Source organism: Phoca vitulina, unplaced genomic scaffold (assembly GCF_004348235.1).
Source record: "Phoca vitulina isolate PV1807 unplaced genomic scaffold, GSC_HSeal_1.0 scaffold2, whole genome shotgun sequence".
Classification (NCBI taxonomy): Eukaryota; Metazoa; Chordata; class Mammalia; order Carnivora; family Phocidae; genus Phoca; species Phoca vitulina.
In genome coordinates this window covers 61,684,803-61,706,126 of record NW_022589705.1, presented here as the reverse complement: position 1 = coordinate 61,706,126, position 21,324 = coordinate 61,684,803, and the positions used below count along the sequence as shown (strand labels likewise).

Below are 21,324 nucleotides of genomic sequence, written 5' to 3'. Positions count from 1 at the left end.
AAAAAGATAAAGATAAAAACAAACAAAAGCAGAACAAAACAAAACAAAACAAAAACAGAATGTGATCAAATATGATCAGGCTGGATTATAGATCAGTGCCACACACTAGATTTTGGGTGTATTTTGGTCTGTTAAAAGAAAGTCCCTCCCAAAATTTTAAAGAAAGAAAAACTTATATATGTACAAAAATAAGGGTTGATATGATGAAGGGATGGAATATGACTGTAAAGATGGAAATTATAAAAAATTTTAAAAAAGGATTTGATAAGTTGTTTGAAAAAAGAAAGAAGAGGATTAAAAAAAAAAGAAAGAAAGAAAAAAGGGAGAGAATGTGATCAGGCAGGGGAGTAGAAAAAAACCATACACTAGAGATTTAGAGTATATTTTGATCTGTTAGAAGAAACTATCTCAAGATTTTAAAGAGAGAACAACTTATCTATATATGCCAAAAATATGGGTAACTACTATGAAGGGATAGAATATGATTTTAAAAATGAAAAATAAAAATGTTTTTTTTTTTAAAAAAGGGATTGATAAGATGTTGGTTGAAAAAGGGAAAAAGAAAAATTCAAAAAAAAGAAAAAAGGAAAAAAGAAAAAAAGTTAAAAAAAAAAAAAATAATTAACTTTGAAAGACTAAAGAATCATGGTAAAAAAGCCGTGAATTCTATGTGCAGTATTCCCCTAGCGCTGGAGTTCTGCCGTTCTCATTGATCGATAAACTTGGTCTTGGCTGGCTGTTCTCGCTGATCTTCTGGGGGAGGGGCCTGTTGCCTTGGTTCCCAAATGTCTTTGCCGGAGGCAAAATTGCCCCGCCCTTGCCGGTCCGGGCTAAGTAATCTGCTCGGGTTTGCTCTCCGGAGCTTTTGTTCCCTGCAAGCTTTCCGTACAGCTTTGGAGGCGGAGAGTGAAAATGGCGGCCTCCCAGTCTCCGCCCCGGCGGAGCCGAGAACTCGGGGTCCCGCTCCTCAGCGAGCCCCCAGAGAAAAGCGGTCAGTCACTCCCGTCTCCCCGGTCTCCGGCCACACTCCGCGCTCACTCGGCCTGTGACCGCGCCTTTCTATCTGGCACCCGACCCCGGGTGGAGTCTCCGAACCCAGCAGATCCCCGCGGTGCGCTCCCGCACCTCTCCTCCTGGGGGAAGAAGGTGAGTCTCCCCGGATCTGCCGCTTGTTGGGTCCCTGCTGGAGGAGCAGTGGCCTGACTGCCGCGGATCACGGTCTATGGCAACCCCGAGCTGAGAGCCCGCGCCTGGGCTCCGTCTCTGCAGCCGGCTTCCCCGCTCCGATACCTGGGAGCTCTGCCGCACTCAGGCACCCCCGGTCTTCCTGTGACCCCGAGGGTCCTGAGACCACACTGTCCCGCGAGGGTTCCACCCCCCACTTCGCCACCAGAGTGACGTCCCTCGGCAGAGCAGACTTCTAAAAGTTCCGATTTTGTGCTCTGCTGCTCTATCACTTGCCAGAAGCGGCCGACGGAGGCCCCTCCCCCACCGTCTATCCTCCCGAATATCGCCTCGGATTCACTTCTCCGCACGTCCTACCTTCCAGAAAGTGGTCGCTTTTCTGTTCAGAGAGTTGTTGCTATTCTTTTCTTCGATCTCCTGTTGAGTTTGTAGGTGTTCAGAATGGTTTGATCCCTATCCAGCTGAATTCCTGAGAGGAGACGAAATCCAGGTCTCCTACTCCTCCGCCATCTTGCTCCGCCCCCTGATTTACAATATTTATTATACTATTTTCATCATTATGTTTATGCTTCAATGAACCACATTTCAGCCATGATCAATTTTGGGGAATTAAGAATATAATATAACTAATTTAAGCAAGGAAAAATGAATGCAAATTTAACAATAACATGTGAATGACATAAAAGTTCAGAAGCCAAAGTAAACTGCCCCAGTTAAATGAATTTGTCTAAACAAAATATCCAATGCAATCTTTCTTGTACACGAGCAGTCTAACAAATTTTAACAGATATGATGAATGAAATGGGATTTGGAGGGATACCACAATTTATTTTACATTTCAATGTTAACAAAAGAAAATGTTAACAAAACTGAATACATTGCTTGTCATACCTAACTGCCTGGAATCCTTGGTAGGTAGCTAAGTATTCTGGTAGTCTAGGAATTACACTGAGAAATACCTATGGCTGGCATGTAGCAGGAACCTGAAGAGTGGCTGTTATTATTATCTTCATTCTCACCTCTTCTACCTACCTCATAGCTTGCCCTGGAGAATGTGAGAGCCCTTCTGTGTGCTCTATGTCAAGCTGCCTACACAGCATGTCTAGCTCACTCTGACTAGGTGCTCCCGGGGCTTTATCTACTTGGTTACTTCATAGACTATATTGGAACTGCTGTGTTGTAAGCTCAATGGCCCTATCTATCTTGCACATAGCTGTGGTACTGGTGCTTTACATAGTGTCTAGTACATAGAAAAAGATCAATAAATATTTATGAAATGAATATACAAATCAAGATGAGAGAAATTATTATCTTCTGTGATCTGGGACTAACTATGGAGAAAAAACACTGGATAAAGAATCCTTTTTAAAATATTTATGCACCCAACATAGGAGTACCTAAATATAGAAAACAAATATTAACAGACCGAAAAGGGAGAAAGAGATAGCAATACAATAATAGTAGGGGACTTTAATACCCCAATTTCATCAATGGATATATCATCCAGACAGAAAATCAATGAGGAAACATTTGAATAAAATGATGTGCTGGACAGAGTGGACTTAACAAACATATACAGAACATTTTATCCAAAGCAACAGAATACACATTTGTCTCAAGCACACATGGAACACTGTCCAGGATAAATCATATGTTAGGGCACACACAAAAACATCTTAATAAATTTAAGAAGACTGAAATCATATCAATCTTTTTCCAACCAAAATGGTATGAAACTAGAAATCAATTACAAGAAGACAACTGGAATATTCACAAATATGTGGAGCTTTAAACAACACGATGCTGAACAACCAGTGGGTCGAAGAAGAAATCAAAGAAGAAATAAAAAAATACCTTATGACAAATGAAAATGGAAATACAATGTACCAAAACCTATGGGACACTGCCAATGAAATTATAAGCAAGAAACTCATAGTGATAAATGCCTACATCAAGAAACAAGAAAGATCTCAAATAAACAATCTAACTTTACATCTCAAGGAACTAGAAAAAGAACAAAGCCCAAAGTTAGCAGAAGGGAAAAAATGACAAAGATCAGAGCAGAAAGAAATGGAGATTAAAAGACAATAGAAAAGATCAGTGTGACTACATTTATCATGGTGAACACTGAATAATATATAGAATTATTGAATCAATGTTGTATACCTGAAACTAATACATTTTATGTTAATTATATTTCAAAAAGAAGAAAAGATCAATGAAACTAAGAGCTGATTTTTTAAAAAAGATAAAATTAACAAGCCTTTCGCTAGACTGACCAAGAAAAAAAAGAGGGCTCAAATAAATAAAATCAGAAATGAGAGAGGAGATATTACAATTCATAGCACAGAAATACAAAGGACTGTAAGAGACTACTATGAACCATTATATGCCAATACGCAAATACATTAGATCATTTAAGAAGAAATGGATCAATTCCTTGAAACATACAACCTAACAAGACTAAATCAGGAAGAAATAGAAAATCTGGAAAGAAGTAATCCTTGTACCTATGATACTGAGGATTCTAAATAAGTTAAGTGTTGAATGGATGAACAAAGAAATGAATGAAATAATAAACAGATTAGGAACTAAGTATCATAAACTCTTAGTAATCAGAGGTTTCTGGATTACTAACGGCGAAAGAAAATAGGGCATATGAAAATAATTGAATCTATTTACATGTTAGAAAGTATCTACTGTTTGGAACCAGGCTGTAAGCATAAACAGATTCTAAATGTTCTGATTCTAAATAGAGTCTACATGTTCTGATTCTAAATAGGCTACCATCATGTAGTGATATTTGCCAATAAGCCTACATTGTGGCAAAGTACCTCTGTCCCCAAGACTGAGCCCAGTGCTATACACTTGATAGATGCTCAGTTAACATTTAAAAAACCAAACTAATACCACTAATGAAAATGTCTGTGAATAAAGCTATATTGGCAGTTCTATCAAAAACAAGAGGCTCATATAATGTATACTTCCTGATTAGAAATAGAATAATTAGTGATATAAAGGTTAGTCCATTCTGGGCTATTAAAGAATCATTCAGAGTATGAATGTTTGGGCTTGGTTCTATTTAATAAAAACACTGTATAGTATAAGTATCCCTGGTTGCACTAATACAGTGGAATCACTGAAGTGATGGATGTAACTGAACCAAAGTTAAGTTTATATAAATTCAGGCCTAGGAAGCCATTCTCCAAACCTGTTTATGAATTTGATTTTCATTGCAAGCTTCAGGTAAAGTGTTACTGGAAATTTTTTTGAAGAGTAAAGGCAAATTCACAATTACAAGGGACAGTGTTTCTTGTCACATACTCAGCAGATACCAAATCCATTAGGATCTACGCATAGTCCAAAACAAGTCTTTGAACCTAGAAAGGCTTTTCTTAGGAACTCTACTTATGCACTGAATGATAACTTTCATGAAGACACTCTAAAAACAAAGAGAAATCCTTACCTCTTGCAGTTAAATTTCAATAAAAATTTCAATTAATATGGAGCCTTGGATTTTCCCTGTAACCCTCATATTAAATTTTGTGCTCAGTATTAAAGGAATTAAAGTCAATTTCTTTACCAACGAATTACGAGGAACACAAATTAAGATGAAAGAATGAACTGGGAATATGCATGCAAATATTGTGCATTCATATTATTATACAGCATAATCTGTAAATCTAGTACTAATGAGACTCAAGATTTAAATGGCTGAAGAATGTGTTTAGTGAATTATTGTCAATCAATGCCTCTATTCCAGGATAAACGTAATCTTGAATGGCAACACACCTATTATTACAAATTCCTAAGTAAGTACAGTACTTCATTATTTCAAAATGTCACTGTCAATTTATAGAGTAACAGATAAACATCTTTCCACCATATACCTGATTACCTTTTCTTTGAGTAAATGAAACACTGACTATTAAGGAAAATTACAAACATCATTTTTCCCGCAATAAAAGAAACCTAATGTGTATAAAACTCTAAACTAGTTACAGCACTCTAAGTTTTCATATTTGTTAATATGGACACATCAGGTTTTATACCACTGCAATCAAGAATTATTTTTTTCAAGTAACATTATTTCATATGAATTCTTCCCAAGTATTAATTTATTCAATCATTTAATAAAAATTTACTGAGTAGCTACTTTGTCCTAGGTACACTGTTAGAAGATACAGTTATAAATGTGAATATGATACAACTCTGGCTCTTAAACTCAGTCTAACAGAAGAAAGAGACAAGCAAGTAAGGTAAAATACAATAGTTCTACCTTATATTAAAATTGTCTATATGTTTTCCACTTGCAATAGCCAATGGGTATTATATTGAAAACACTCACTATAGCTGGAAACTTTTCATCATTGCTCAGAAATCAAACTCTCCCTACTTGTCCATGAAAAATTTCTTTCAGTTAAAAATATCAGGAAGGACAATTTAAGAAATACCTGTGAACTGAGCATCTTAAATTAACAAATGCTAACATGTGTTTCATATTTTATCTTTAGGCTAGTCTCCAAATCCGGAAATTTTTTGACCGATAGAGCACTAATAGTTACTTGAGATTATTATAGGTCCTACTAGTTGTGTGATCTTGGGTAAATTAACTTAACTCCCCCCTTTTTTTAAAGATTTTATTTATTTATTTGACAGAGAGAGACACAGCGAGAGAGGGAACACAAGCAGGGGGAGGGAGAGAGGGAGAAGCAGGCTTCCCGTGGAGCAGGGAGCCCGATGCGGGGCTAGATCCCAGGACCCTGGGGGATCATGACCTGAGCCAAAGGCAGACGCTTAACCACTGAGCCACCCAGGCGCCCCTAACCCTTTTGATTCTGTTTTCTCACCTGAAAAGTGGAGATAATATAGTACCAATCTGTGCTAGACTATCTCCCATTTGCCCCTCAGTATCCATGCTCCACCTAGCTTTTTGCCCAGGGAGGTTCTCTCACCTTTGAGCATACAGGTTAGGTAGGTAATATTAGCAAAAGATCAGAGTATGGAAGGAAGGTAAAGCTATTCCCTGGTTTCCTCCCTAACAGGTCACCAAGTGCTGGCTATATTCCTCTATCAGATATAGTCCTCTCGATATACCACCCTCTCCAAGGCCTTTAGGCCGACAGGTGGTAATGGCTCCCTTTAGCCCTAGAGTCGGTACTATCCACTGCTGACTTCCATAAACCCTGCCCTTACCTTTATAAACAGTGCTCTTGTTTTATAAACTGTTCTCATATAAACCAGTTTGAAAGTGCCATGTGTTTTCTGCCAGAACTCTGTGTGACTCATATACAACCTCATGGGGTTGTTTTGAGATCACATGAGATAATATATGTAAAGTGCTTAGCTCAGTGCTTCGCACATTATAAATATTCAGTAAGAGTTGAGTACTATTGTCATGATCAATATTGCTGTTATTATTATTTTATTTGAGGTTCCACACTCATGCCATCTATACCAACTGAATATATTCAGGAGACTGAGAAATTCAGAATTCTGGAGATCTTTTACTAATTCTCACAGTGCTTCAAAAATGTAAAATGTGTTTATTGCTAATCAACCTCAATATTTAAAAGAGTAAGAGGATCCTGAAAGTGAGTGAAAAAACCACATAGTGCACAGGATTTCCTGGACTGTCGTTTCTTTTGTAAATATGCTTCAGAATTCATTTCCTGCAAATTGACCTCCTGCCACCACTCCAAATCTAACAAGTATAAATGTCCATAAAATTAAACAAATTGTTGGGTCTTGGGGTCATGAAAAGAATGGACTGAAAGGTAAACTCAATGGCATAAAAGTCCTTGGTTAATCTGGAAATGCATCTTCATCATACTTATTTATCAATCATGACATAGGCAAGCGTCTCCTTTTGACAAATTATTTCATCAAAATCCTATTAAAGGTCTACTTAACCTTTCATCTTACCTCATCCTTTATATCTTCCTGTTGTTGGGCCGTGAAGATCTCCATTGCAGCCATGAGTCTCATCATTAACTCATCCACTGTCGTGTTACCTAGCAACACATGGAGATTGCCAAATTTCACATTAGTAAAGTTATTATAAAATGGAAAAGTCATTCTAGAATTAATCAGTAAGGAACAGCTACAGTCTAATAAAAATGACAGACTACTATGCTAGTATCTGTTAAAATACTTTCATATTTTCATTGATAAGTTTCATATGTTCACTGTGAAAGAGTAAAGCAGTATATAGGCAGTTGAAATTTCAAATACAGTAGATTTGAAGGAACCATCTGTTAATGAGAAAGATTTTCAGCTCTATGAAGAACAATGTCCAAGTAATGAGAATCAAAAGTTCTTTCAAGTTACAGAAACATATCTACTTAAAAATACTAGCAACAACTACCATTTGTTTATATGCCAGTAATTAGGCTAAGCACTTTATATATATTACCTCATTTAACCTGCACAACAATTCTTTGAAGGTATCATTAGGATTCTGACTTTAAAGAGAGGGAAAAATGAGGCCTTGAGAGCTGGAGTAGGCTGTGCAATCAAGGTCAGGCTGATTAAGTGGTGGGACAAGAATTTGAAACTAAACGAGTGACTCAAAAGCCTGTTCTCTTTGCCACCTCAATACACTATTTAGAATTATCTCCTATCATTAAAAATTCTTTGGTGAAGCAGATAGTAATTCATTTTCTAAAAAAACTGAGTTCTTTTTTTGCCCAGTTGATATTTTTCTCTTGCAGCTGCTTTCAAATGACTATACTATAAACTTTATGAGTATTTATTTATTTATTTTTAAGTTTTCATTTTAATTCCAGTTAGTTACCATACAATGTTATATTGGTTTTATGAGAGTATTAAAATGTTTGATTTTCCTTAATGTTATTTTATTCCCTGTCCAAGGCCATAACAAACCTATAGCAGATATATGCCATTTCCTGAATGCATTCTCCTGTTGCTTGCTTTTGATACATCTACAACAGAGAAATCCATAGAGATATAGCAATTCTTCTCTTCTTTCAAGACTATGGGCAAAGAACCCATCTTCCTTCAGGGCCTGAGCAGAGGTCTTCCTGTCCCATTGATGAAATAGGACAAGTAGTATCCTTGTTGGTGTTATTTTGGAGTAGGGCTGGACTAACATTGTCTTTCAATGGTCTGTTTCTCAATTTTCCTTATGACCACTGGCAGCATGTTAGGGAGCATGTGTGGTCCTCAACAAAAAAAATCATGGTACTGAGAAAGCAGAACTAGTTTTGTAGTCATAGTTCTAACTCTAGTTCCGCTACTTACAAACCATATGATCTCTAGTACCTAGAAATTGCCTAGCATGTGACAAGGGCTTAATAAATATTCACTTAGTAAATGAATAAATAAGTGAATGAGTGACTGACTATAGCTCTCTAAGGATCAATTCCCTTCGCAGTAAAATGAAGATGATACTACCTCTGTATATAGGACACACGATCACTGGTAGTTATTATGAATAGATATAACAAATGGCAAAAAGTTTAGGAGTACCTTCAATGTAGATTTGGACACTGGGCAAATCTTTGAGTTTCCCTTTCTTTCTTTTTTTTTTTATTGTTTAAATTCTTTTTTTTTCTTTATTATGTTATGTTAATCACATACATTACATCATTAGTTTTTGATGTAGTGTTCCATGATTCATTGTTTGCGTATAACACCCAGGGCTCCATGCAGTACGTGCCCTCTTTAATACCCATCACCAGGCTAACCCATCCCCCCACACCCCCCTCCCCTCTAGAACCCTCAGTTTGTTTCTCAGAGTTCATAGTCTCTCATGGTTAATGAAGGGGGGGAAATTGGAGGGGGAGACGAACTGCAGTGGTTTTCAAACTTCTGTTTTTAGAACTTGTTTATACCCTTAGCAACTACTGAGATCCTGAAATAAGTTTTATGTGGGTTATTTTTATCAACACTTACTGTGTTAGAAATTAAAGCTGAAATACTTAAAACATATTTATCAATTCATTAAAAGTAACAATACTAAACCCATTACATGTTTATAAATACAAGATTTTTATGAAAAATGGCTCTATGTTCCATAGGGAAAAGTCTAGTGAGAAGAATGGTATTGTTTTCACATTTTTGCAAATGTTTTTAACGTCTGGCTTAATAGAACATAACCGGATTCTCACATCTACTTCTATATTAAACCAGTTACAGTATGTTGTCTTATGCGTTAGCTGAAATTTATGAAGCAAATCTGGCCTCACATAGATATATAGTTGAAAAAGGGAGGAGTATTGTAATAAATAATTATAAATATTCTTTGATACACCCGAACTGACAAGTGGAAGTTTCTTCAAGTATGTGACGAATTTGAAACCATTAATGAACTTTTTGTACTTTGCTATATTAAGATCCACTGACCTATCTCACTCTTTGAATGGATCTTTTACCTGTGCATTATTTTATAACATCATGCACTGGTCATGTGGAAAATACTGGTTTACTAACTTAAGCATTTATCTTCAATGTTGACTTAACTATATGATATCAAAAAAATCATATTAACATTACAGCTGATGTCATCAGAAAATTATTTAAGCTGTCAATCTTATGGTGGAGGATATAACATTTTGCTTAAAAGCTCAAATTTGATCATTGGCAACAAGTACTGTCAGTTCTCTTTTCTTGAAGTGATAGACTCACTTTGTTCATTCTGTAGAAAATGTTTGCCAAATACCCAGGCTATCTAAGTATAGTTTGTCTGTCAGTTATTTTCAAGTAAAAGTGATGTTCTCTAAGAAAAAATGACTAGTAGTTCAGCTCAAGCAACCACACAAGTGCTTTTCTTTGAGACTACCTTTGTACTCTGAAATGCAGCAGAAACGCATTCTCCATACCTCTTATTGTATCACACAAACTATAAAAAGGGTTAAAATTTAATAAAATAATTTTTTAATTGCACATAATGGAGGTAAAGAATATGACTACTAGTATAGTTTTGGTCATGACCATGATTGTGTGAAGGTGCCAATAGTTTTACACAACACTGATTTTGTGCCACCAGTGCAAATGTCAACACAGTAAAAAAAATGGAAAAGTCTTTTTACTGTCATGAAAATAATTTGACCTCATGGATCCACTGAAAGGGTCTAGAGGACCTCCAGAACCATGGACCATATTTTGAGAACCACTATTATAATATTGCCTCTGACAGGGAAAACAGGAATGAAATATTATTTTCATTATCCATTTACCCTATGCAATTCATTCCCCCTGCAGATCTTCTTTAGCACTGTTTATGAAACTCAATGCTCTAGTTACAGAGCAAACATAAAATACCAGAGGTTTTATTTTGAGTTTTAAAGGCACTAGAATTTACATCACATACCCCCATCATATTATCTGCTATAGAACTTTTGACTTAAATAGGGTTTGTAAAAATAAAGTATCTCAAACACAAGCTTTATCTTGGGGCCCTTGAAACATCTTTTTCCCTGGGGCATAGAAAAGATATACTGTTTTCAATTTAAGCTGTGCTATAAATAAGGTAATATTTTATAATAATCCTTGGTGTTTATCAGTAACAGTAAAAAAAATCATTCACTTTTTTTGTTTGTAAAGAATATGTAATGCGATTACATTCATAGGCATCCTATAGCTTCACGCCTTAGCGCTGCATCCTAGACACAAATTCACACAATTAAGGGAAACTGTGTGAACAATTAATTTGCAATATCCAGTCACTGGATTTTCTAGATAACTGAAGTTAAGCATTTCTTTCAACTAATCAACATTACAGAAAGAAATCAATACATGTATAAGAAATGTCATATTTGACAACTGATTATGACTTGATTGCTAGTTTAGAGAACTTAGCAATTCTGAACATTTAACATGATTATGCTCTGTCCAAAGGGCTGTGCAACTTTATTAAGAAATTTCTGTTAGATTTTCATGCAGCATATTTTATTTTTCATAGATCCTATACTTTTTGAAGATGTTCTTCTTTAGGATATTCTATGTTTGAAAATACAAAGATGTGCACCCATATAGAGAATTACAGCAACTTTGATGGTAAATATTATAATGTTATCACATACACAAGAAGACACTCTACTCCCCTTGTGACATGTACTTTACCTTGTATCACATTTAACACTTCATTAGATGATCGCTTTCCCATAATAATCAGAAAAAGTGGAAACTGATCTGTTTTTTGAGTCCGAATGGTTTGTGCAACAACACTGCCAAAATGTCTATTGCACATTGTCAGAAATCTAAAATGAGACAAAAGCCAAAGTAAATTTCATTTCAGAGTTTAATAAATTTACTAGTACCCCAACAGAAAACTCACTATTTTACTAATTATGTTAGTAATAATTAGATAGCCTGTCTGATATCAATATATAAAATCTTGCTATATTGAGTTTCCAACTACATCTTAAATGATATAGAAATGACTATCACATAGAAAGGCAGGCAGCACACCCTAAATGGTGTCTGGGGCTGACAGCATAGGATTCTTAGTCTTAAACGTTTCAAGCTATATTGACCTAGACGATGAGAAAAACAAACAAACTGAATTTTAAGAGGAAATAATTTCTTAAATAGGACAAATATTGTATGGTACAAAGTTAAGTTGACTGGCAGCATCCTAGTCTAAACAGGATTTAGCAACATTTTCACAAGTCTTTAGAATCAAGAATTGTACTTTAGAATTGTGTTTTCTCCAGTAGTAGCAGGTCTTCTGGTTTCATACTTACCATGGGATAAAAATAATAATTCTAAGCTTTTGACCAAAAAAAGCTCAGAGATATTAGCATACTGAAGTCTAGCATTAGTATTCTTAACACGATCTGGAATAAATGAAAAAACTGATAAAGCTTTTCTCTTCTATTAGAGGACTGTTTGAAATTAGCATTTCTTTCAAGAGAAAAGGGTAGCTTATGATATGTTTTCAGATCTGATGGTAAAAAGTAAATGTCATAATAATAATGAATTATGAAAGACCAAATGCAAATATAGAATGCTTTAATAAGATCCAATTTAATAAAGTCTGTAAAAATAATGGACTTTTAATAACACAGGTCACAAAAGGCAAAACAGTGGAAATTCTGGGGACTAGCCACTGGTACTGGCTTATTAATTCTTAATTATGTTCATGAAAGGCAACTTAAATCGTGTGTTTTCTTATGCCTTATGATAATATTTTAGGTAACAACTCCTCTGAAATGTATGTTCTAGCTGATGAGCAAAATCCTGTTGTCACATGCATTAGAAGGTAAATCTATTTGAAAAGACAAACGGCATGAAAATGTCATGTGCTCAGATTCATTTGATAACCAAATTCAAAACAGAATCAAACCTCTTAATTTTTAAAGCCAATATATCTCTTGTCTATAGAAATTCATTCCAGAAATTTAGGCTGAATTCTCTATAAAACCTGTGCTGTGACTATAAAAGTAGACCATGTTAAGGGCCACTAGAACTGTCAGCAAGAGTGTCAAGACAAGTTAGCACCACCGCAATAAGTTCATTGGGAGGCGGTTTCATATTTACATTTAGAGCAGCAATAACCAGACCTCATGGCAATTTGAAATGACAAGGCCCTAAGAAACCCATTGTTGGCCATATCAGTGCTCCCATGAAAATTCAGATCTTCACATTCCAGAACTATTACACGATAAAAGGTGCTCAAGCAGCCTAAGCCTCTAGTACCAAATTTCATACCCATATAGCTTTAATTCATCAATAGAGATGTGTAGATCAGGACACTAGAAAGTTAGGATCTCATTTTTCTTTCTGCTCTTACGAAAATATTTGAAGTCTATCTTGATCCTGATTTGATCACTGTTGACCTCTGAATTTAAAGATGTCAAAAAACAGATGGAATGTCATTCCCTACAAAAGGGAGAAAATACGTCCTTGTTGCTTTCACACCAATGGATTAAGTGGATATCACACAGTAGATGCCCATCACAGTACTAGCCTCACAAGTGATATTAAATACTACCTAAACAGGGTACCCCCAAAAAATGAAGGAAAGAAAGAGAGATGGACGCAGGCAGGCAGGCAGACTGGCTAGCTTAATGGTTTAAAGAATTCAATTTCAAGGTAATTTTGCCCAGAAATTGTGTACTTCCCAAATTGTCTTTTTATGAAAATGAGCTAGGAGGAAAAATAATTATGAAAATATAGGTATCTTATTAGGTTTAAATTAATATACAACCCAAATTTCAAAACTTCATAAAACATATTCAAGAGAGATACAGCCTTCAAAGGTACATTAGCTGTTCAATTAATTATAAAAAACAACAAAGTGATCAGTTTTTTGCCAGGTATTGGCAAGTCATTCTAATGTTTTGGAAGTAGCTGAGAAATACACAGGGATCCCGCAGCCAGTTGATGCTTCCTAGTGGCCTTAACTAACAATTTGTTCTAATCAAAGAGAGACTTTGTTAAAATTTTAATTAATCTAAATTAATCTTCCTAAGATCTGAATCATGTTTACTTTGAGATTTTCAAATTATAATCATTGAGAGCCTGTAGGGCCAATGGACAGCCCCAAATTACAAAATTCCTACTTATTAGTTCCTTCCATTACAATTTACAAGAACTTGACAATGCAGATATCAAATCTTTCTCATGGCTTGGGGGACTCTGCTTCTTCCTCTCAACATCATTCACAGCACGAAGTTATCATTCACAGCATACTACCAACTGCAAAAGTCCAGTTCAAAACCTTAGCACAAAAACAGACAAGGGAAAAACAAATTGTTTCAAGAGAAAAAATGTGGTTCTCATAACTGCGGCATTGTCCTCCCTTTTAAAGAGACAAAAGTGTGCTGGTGCATCTAATGGCAGCACCAAACTTGTCAGTCCAACTGCATATGGTGTTCATGAGAATCAGGTGTCATGAAGGGATAATTGGTTTCCACAGCAACTGGATTCCTGCAATCTCAAAACCAAAAGGGGAAGCAATGGCAACTGTTCTGTGGCAAGGAGAAATGGCTTTGTTTTTTAATTATAAAAGATTTAAATAAATGAAACAACCTACTCATCATGTATCTATTTGAGAAGAGGGAATAAGTTGCCAAATCAACCCCCAAAACCAAAAGCTAAAGTGACAAATTTGAAAAGACAAAGAACAAACGCCCTCACTAAGAGGGTAAAGCGAAGGTGGGAGGAAGGGGGTTAGGGAGGAAGGGGAAGAAGAACGAAGGGTTGAGAAAATGAATGAAGAGAAAACAGTTAATCACAAATCAGGTACTATAAAGCAACTCATTGGTCCCTGGGAGCTGGATGGTAGTAGTGGTGGTGGGGTTAGTGAGTGAGAAGTCTCAAACTTCTGCCTTGCTGAAGAAACAAAATATAGTTAGTAGCTCATATTCACCAGTTCTTATTATTAGAAATCTAAAATTAGAAAGATACAATCTTATCTTTTAATCTGAAGTTTGGGGAGAAAAACAAGCAGAACATCTAATGGCTAGCATATATTAATCATTAGTAAAATTTTCAGTCTCTGAAGCATAGATCTTTTCTATCTTGCTAATGGAAACCAGGATTACTAATAAATCAGATACGGGAAAAAGTAATCTCATTTTAATTCAAAACAGGATATAGTTTAGTTTCTTTCAAAGTCATGATTAAACCAGTCACTGACTTTTATTAAGCTGTATTCCAACATAAAATATATACTAAAAGAAACAGCAAATTAGGCGGAGAGTGGTGAAAGTCCACAAACATTTACTGACTACCTACAATAAACCAGGTAATGTAAAAGGAGGCACATCTGATAAAAAATGGAAGCTGAAAACTGCTAATGACTGTGTGAGGCTTCCTGATTATTACATTTCAATATGACCTCCAAAGAAGCCTCGGATGCAAAATGGGAATAACACTTATTTTTAAAACACATATTCTTATAAGATACAAAAAGTTTACTCAGAATTATGCTCAAAATATGGTATGCCCTTAACATTGGTAGTTATTTTATTATTAACTGCATAATGATATTTAACATTTTTATCACAACTACTTTCAGGATTAAAATGATAGCTTATATCTATGGGCCAACACTGATATTTTGCATAGTAAGAACTGTTGACTAAAAAATATAGTCACTGGTTTTATATTCATTTAGAGAATAAAAGGGCAAGTATTAATATTTGGAAAATAAGAAAATACATGATGCTGCAGCTGTGATACTACAAACTTTACACATTTAAAAGTGGATATTACAGGCACAATACAGTTATATAGCTAAATGCAATCAGAATCTGCTTTTCCAAACAACTCATCTTTAATAAAAGAAAAATTAAAAAGTGGGTACAGAACTAAAATAACTATTTTTTAATTAAGAAGGCTCTTCCTCTTAAAACAGACCAAATTAGCAGTTTTTGCTATAGTAATAATCCTAGTTACTTATACATATTCATTCATGTGTCGAGGGTTTTTATCATCAGCAGAAAAACCAGAACATAAGATAGAGAAAGGAACCTAGAGATCATCTACCTATCTAGCCAACACACAATTCTCCTTTCTTCCCCTTTTCCCTTTAATAGGAAAATTAAAGCCAAGGTTCTTTATTTTATTTTATTATGTTATGTTAGTCACCATACAGTATATCATTAGTTTTTGATGTAGTGTTCCATGATTCATTGTTTTTGTATAACACCCAGTGCTCCATGCAATTAAGGAGGCTTAATACCCATCACCGGGCTAACCCATCCCCCCACACTCCTCCCCTCAGTTTGTTTCTCAGAGTCCATAGTCTCTCATGGTTCGTCTCCTCCTCTGATTTCCACCCCTTCATTTTTCTCTTCCTTCTCCTAATGTCCTCCACGCTATTCCTTATGTTCCACAAATAAGTGAAACCATATGATAATTGACTTTCTCTGCTTGACTTATTTCACTTAACATAATCTCCTCCAGTCCCATCCATGTTGATGTAAAAGTTGGGTATTCATCCTTTCCGATGGTTGAGTAATATTCCATTGTATATATGGACCACATCTTCTTTATCCATTCCTCTGTTGAAGGGCATCTCGGCTCTTTCCACAGTTTGGCTATTGCGGACATTGCTGCTATGAACATTGGGGTGCATATGGCCCTTCTTTTCACTACATCTGTGTCTTTGGGGTAAATACCCAGGAGTGCAATTGCTGGGTCATAGGGTAGCTCTATTTTTAATTTTTTGAGGAACCTCCACACTCTTTTCTAAAGTGGCTGTACCAACTTGCATTCCCACCAACAGTGTAAGAGGGTTTCCCTTTCTCTGCAACCTGTCCAACATTTGTTGTTTCTTGCCTTGTCAATATTTGCCATTCTAACTGGTGTAAGGTGGTATCTCAATGTGGTTTTGATTTGAATTTCCCTGATAAGCCAAGGTTCTTTAATGTGTGAAGTGACACTTACCAAGTTACTAGCACTGCTAAGCATACCAAAATCAGGCCAGCCAAAGAGTTTTGTCTCCTACCACAACATCATTTCTGTGAGTCTCCAACTGGTCACCTCATTTCTGGAGTTCCCACTGGGAATGACCTTCAGCATCCCTGGCACATGCCCCTTTGTCCTTTGAGGGTGGCTTTGATTTTTGGAAATAGTCTTACATCTGATTCAAACTGAGTTAGGTAAACAAGGTACATGACTAAGTTGGGAGACACTGACTTTATAGGCAGTGATCTTCAAACTTTAATGGCTTAGGAATCACCTAGGGAGTTAAAAAAAATTCTTTTTCAAGATGAATGAATGAATGAATTCATTTATTTATTTTGAGAGAGAGAGCATGCCAGCCCATGAGCAGGAAGGGCAGAGGGAGAGGGAGAGAGAATCTGAAGCAGACTCCACACTGAGCGCGGAGCCCAACATGGGGCTTGGTCTCATGATCCTGAGATCACGACCTGAGCCAAAACCAAGAGTTGGTCGCTTAACCAATTGCGCCACCCTGGTGCCCCTAGGGAGTTTATTCTAAAAGGTAAGTTCCTCAGCCCCATCCCTCAGAGATTCTGATTCAGTAGATCTGGGGAAAGGCCCAGGAAATTGCCTGTTTTAATAAGCTGCCAACCCACCGAGGTGATTTTGATATAAGTGATCGATGGACCACACTGAGAAACACTGCTTTCAGGACACAGGACTGTTTTCCTTGTAAGGCTTTAAGCTGTCTCGGAATGCAATTCTTTAAGAAGTTGTCCCCAAAATATTTTGGGCAATAGCAGCTTCAGTGGAGCATATATCTACTCTCCCGAGGTGATGACCACATTGAAGATGTTAATTCTCACTTGCTTCATTTGTGTAGGTGAGCTGCAATGTCTCTGTGAGACTAATAAAAATATACCTCTAAAGCCTGTGAGCTATAGGTGATACAGAAAAACAAAGGAGGGAAGGGGAGGCTGCAACATAAAATAGTCAGGGAACATATCACACTGAAAAGTTGGTATTTGGTTAAAGACTCAAAAGAGGTGAAGGAGGAGGTGAAACACGTATCTCTGGGAAGAGAATTCCAGGCAGAAAGAACAGCAAATACCAAGACCTTGAAGTTGGAGAGTATCTAGCATATTTTAAAGGTAAAAAGGAAGTTAGTATAGCTAGAGCAGAGTGAAGTATAAAAGACAAAATTGATAATTTTGACTATTTCTATATGGTAAAAAACAGCTTAACAAGGCCAAAAGATAAATGATAAACAGGGGAAAAAATTCTGAATTTCAAAGCACAGAAAAAGGGCTAATTTCCCTAATATATAAAGAACTCTTTACAACAATAAGGAAAAGATCAACAATTTATGAAGACAGCTCCCAGAAATGGAAGTAGTAGTGGCTCATAAACATGTGAAAAGATACTCAAAATAACTCATAATGAATTAACTTCTAATGAAAGCTACACTAAGAGGGATGCCTGGCTGGCTCAGTTGTTGGAGTGCACAACTCTTGATCTTGGGTTTGTGAGTTCCAGTCCCACACTGGGTGTAGAGATTGCTTAAATAAATAAACTTAAAAAAAAATAAAGCCTCACTAAGAAACTATTTTTCATATGTCAAATTAATAAAGCAAGGTTATAGGGAAATAGGCACACTTGTACACTATTAGAGTGAAATTGGTACCAACTCCCTTGTGGGTAATTTGCCAATATCTATGAAAATTAACAGCACACACATACCCTTTTCTTTCTTCCAAGTTATTTAAATTATTATTATTATTTGAATTCCAGTTAGTTAACATACAGTGTAATATTAGTTTCAGGTGTAGGATTTAGTGATTCATTACTTACATACAACACCCAGTGCCCATCACAAGTGCCCTCCTTAATACCCATCACCCATTTAACCCATTCCTCACCCACCTCCTCTCCACCCACCCTCAGTTTGTTCTTTATAGTTAAGAGTCTATTTTATGGTTTGCCTCTCTTCCCCCCGCTATATTCATCTGTTAAAGAATGCACACATACTCTTACCCTAGCACTCCTACATCTGGGAATTTAGTCTATATTTTCATGTGGGAAATCATCTATGTATACTGTTACTATTGAATTGTAGTAGCAGACTATTGGATGTCCATGTGTAGGAAGGATCTTATTAAATAAATTATAGTATCTTATGGAATTTAAAGGGATAATATTTAGCCACAAAACAGAGTTCTTTATGAACTGATATGGAATATCTTTAACATTTAATGTTAGTGGAAAAAGCAATGTATTGAATAGTGTTTACCATTTGTGTAAAACTGGGGAAAAGTAAGTATATATTAGCTTGCTAATATATATAAGATAATCTCTGGATGGATAAATAACAGTGCCTCTGGGGAGGGTAACTTAGAGACAGGGGTAAGTACGAGACTTTTCATTTCATACCTTTTTATGCCTTTTGAGTTTTGATTAATGTGCATTTATTAGCCAGTCAGGAAATAAATATCAAATTTGAAAGATAGTAAGTCCCTTAAAAAATAAAAATTGCATGTAACATCAATTCCATAAACTTTTTTAAAATTTAAACTCAATTCATTAACATATAGTGTATTATTAGTTTCAGAGGTAGAGTTCAGTGATTCATCAGTTGTATATAACACCCGGTGCTCATTACATCATGTGCCCTCCTTAATGTCCATCACCCAGTTACCCCATCCCCCACACCCCGCTCCCCTCCAGCAACCCTCAGTTTGTTTCCTATGGTTAAGAGTCTCTTATCGTTTGTCTCCCTCTCTGATTATGTCTTGTTCCCTCCCTTCCTCTATGCTCCTCTGTTTTGTTTCTTAAATTACACATATGAGTGAAATCATATGATAATTGTCTTTCTCTGATTGACTTATTTCGCTTAGCATAATACTCTCTAGTTCCATCCACATCATTGCAAATGGCAAGATTTCTTTTTTTTGATGGGTGAGTAATATTCCATGTATATATACACCACACCTTCTTTATCCATTCATCTGTCGATAGACATCTGGACTCTTTCCATAGTTTGGCTATTGTGGACATTGCTGCTATAAACATTGGGGTGCAGGCACTCCTTCGGATCACTACATTTGTATCTTTGGGGTATATACCTGGTAGTGCAATTGCTGGATCATAGGGTAGCTCTATTTTTAGCTTCTTGAGGAACCTCCATACTGTTTTCCAGAGTGGCTGCACCAGCTTGCATTCCCACCAGCAGTGTAAGAGGGTTCCCCTTTCTCCACATCCTCACCAACATTTGTTGTTTCCTGTTTTGTTAATTTTAGCCATTCTGACTGGTGTGAGGTGGTATCTCATTATGGTTTTGATTTGTATTTTCCTGATGCCGAGTGATGTTGAGCACTTTTCATGTGTCTGTCGGCCATTTGGATGTCTTCTTTGCAGATATCGGCCATTTGGATGTCTTCTTTGCAGATATGTCTGTTCATGTCTTCTGCCCATTTCTGGATTGGATTATTTGTTCTTTGGGTGTTGAGTTTGGTAAGTTCTTTATAGATTTTGGATACTAAGCCTTTATCTGATATGTCGTTTGCAAATATCTTCTCCTATTCTGTAGGTTGTCTTTTGGTTTCGTTGACTGTTTCCTTTGCTGTGCAAAAGCTTTTTATCTTGATGGAGTCCCAATAGCTCATTTTTGGCTTTGTTTCCCTTTCCTTTGGAGATGTGTCTAGCCAGAAGTTGCTGCGGCCAAGGTCAAAAAGATTGCTGCCTGTGTTCTCTTCTAGGATTTTGATGGATTCCTGTCTCACATTTTAGGTCTTTCATCCATTTTAGTCTATTTTTATGTATGGTGTAAGAAAATGGTCCAGTTTCAGTCTTCTGCATGTGGCTGTCCAATTTTCCCATTTGTTGAAGAGACTGTCTTTTTTCCACTGGATATTCTTTCCTGCCTTGTTGAAGATTAGTTGACCACAGAGTTGAGGGTCCATTTCTGGGCTCTCTATTCTGTTCCATTGATCTATGTGTCTGTTTTTGTGCCAGTACCATACTGCCTTGATGATTACAGCTCTGTAATATAGCTTGAAGTCTGGAATTGTGATGCCACCATCACAATTTGTTTTCTTTTTCAACTTTCCTTTGGCTCTTTGGGGTCTTTTCTGGTTCCATACAAATTTTAGGATTATTTGTTCCAGCTCTCTAAAAAATGTTGATGGTATTTTGATAGGGATTGCACTGAATGTATGAATTGCTCTGGGAAGCACAGACATTTTAACAATATTTGTTCTTCCAATCCATGAGCATGGAACATCTTTCCATTTCTTTGTGTCTTTCTCAATTTACTTCATGAGTGTTCTACAGTTTTCTGAGTACAGATCCTTTACCTCTTTGGTTAGGTTTATTCCTAGGTATCTGATGGTTTTTGGTGCAATTGTAAATGGCATAGATTCCTTAATTTCTCTTTCTTCTGTCTCATTGTTAGTGTATAGAAATGCAACTGACTTCTGTGCACTGATTTTATATCCTGCCACTTTGCTGAATTCCTGTATGAGTTCTAGCAATTTTGGGGTGGAGTCTTTTGGGTTTTCCACATAGAGTATCACAGTTCCATAAACTTTTAACACAATATTAATCACATTTGTCTATTTTTTATTGGTCTTTTGTTCAAATATATCTTTTCCTTTTTGTGGTAATCACTATATGAATGAATACAATCTTTTAGCCTTCTACGCAACAGTAATCGAACTGGCATGTTACTTAAGTGTTTGAATAATATTCCACTCAGTAGATGTATATGTTGCTATATTCATA

The 21,324-nt window shown here is 36.2% G+C and overlaps 1 protein-coding gene across 3 annotated transcripts in view; it reads right to left on the bottom strand.

The window, feature by feature from the left end:
• FAF1 (Fas associated factor 1) overlaps positions 1-21,324 on the bottom strand; it is a 514,999-nt gene that overhangs the window by 92,716 nt on the left and 400,959 nt on the right. For all 3 annotated transcript variants that reach the window (XM_032429321.1, XM_032429322.1, XM_032429323.1), the window contains 2 exons: positions 11,272-11,408; positions 7,111-7,199 (listed from right to left, as the gene is read on the bottom strand). In XM_032429321.1, coding sequence (XP_032285212.1) covers positions 7,111-7,199; positions 11,272-11,408 — 226 coding nt within the window. The remainder of the gene's footprint in view (positions 1-7,110; positions 7,200-11,271; positions 11,409-21,324) is intronic.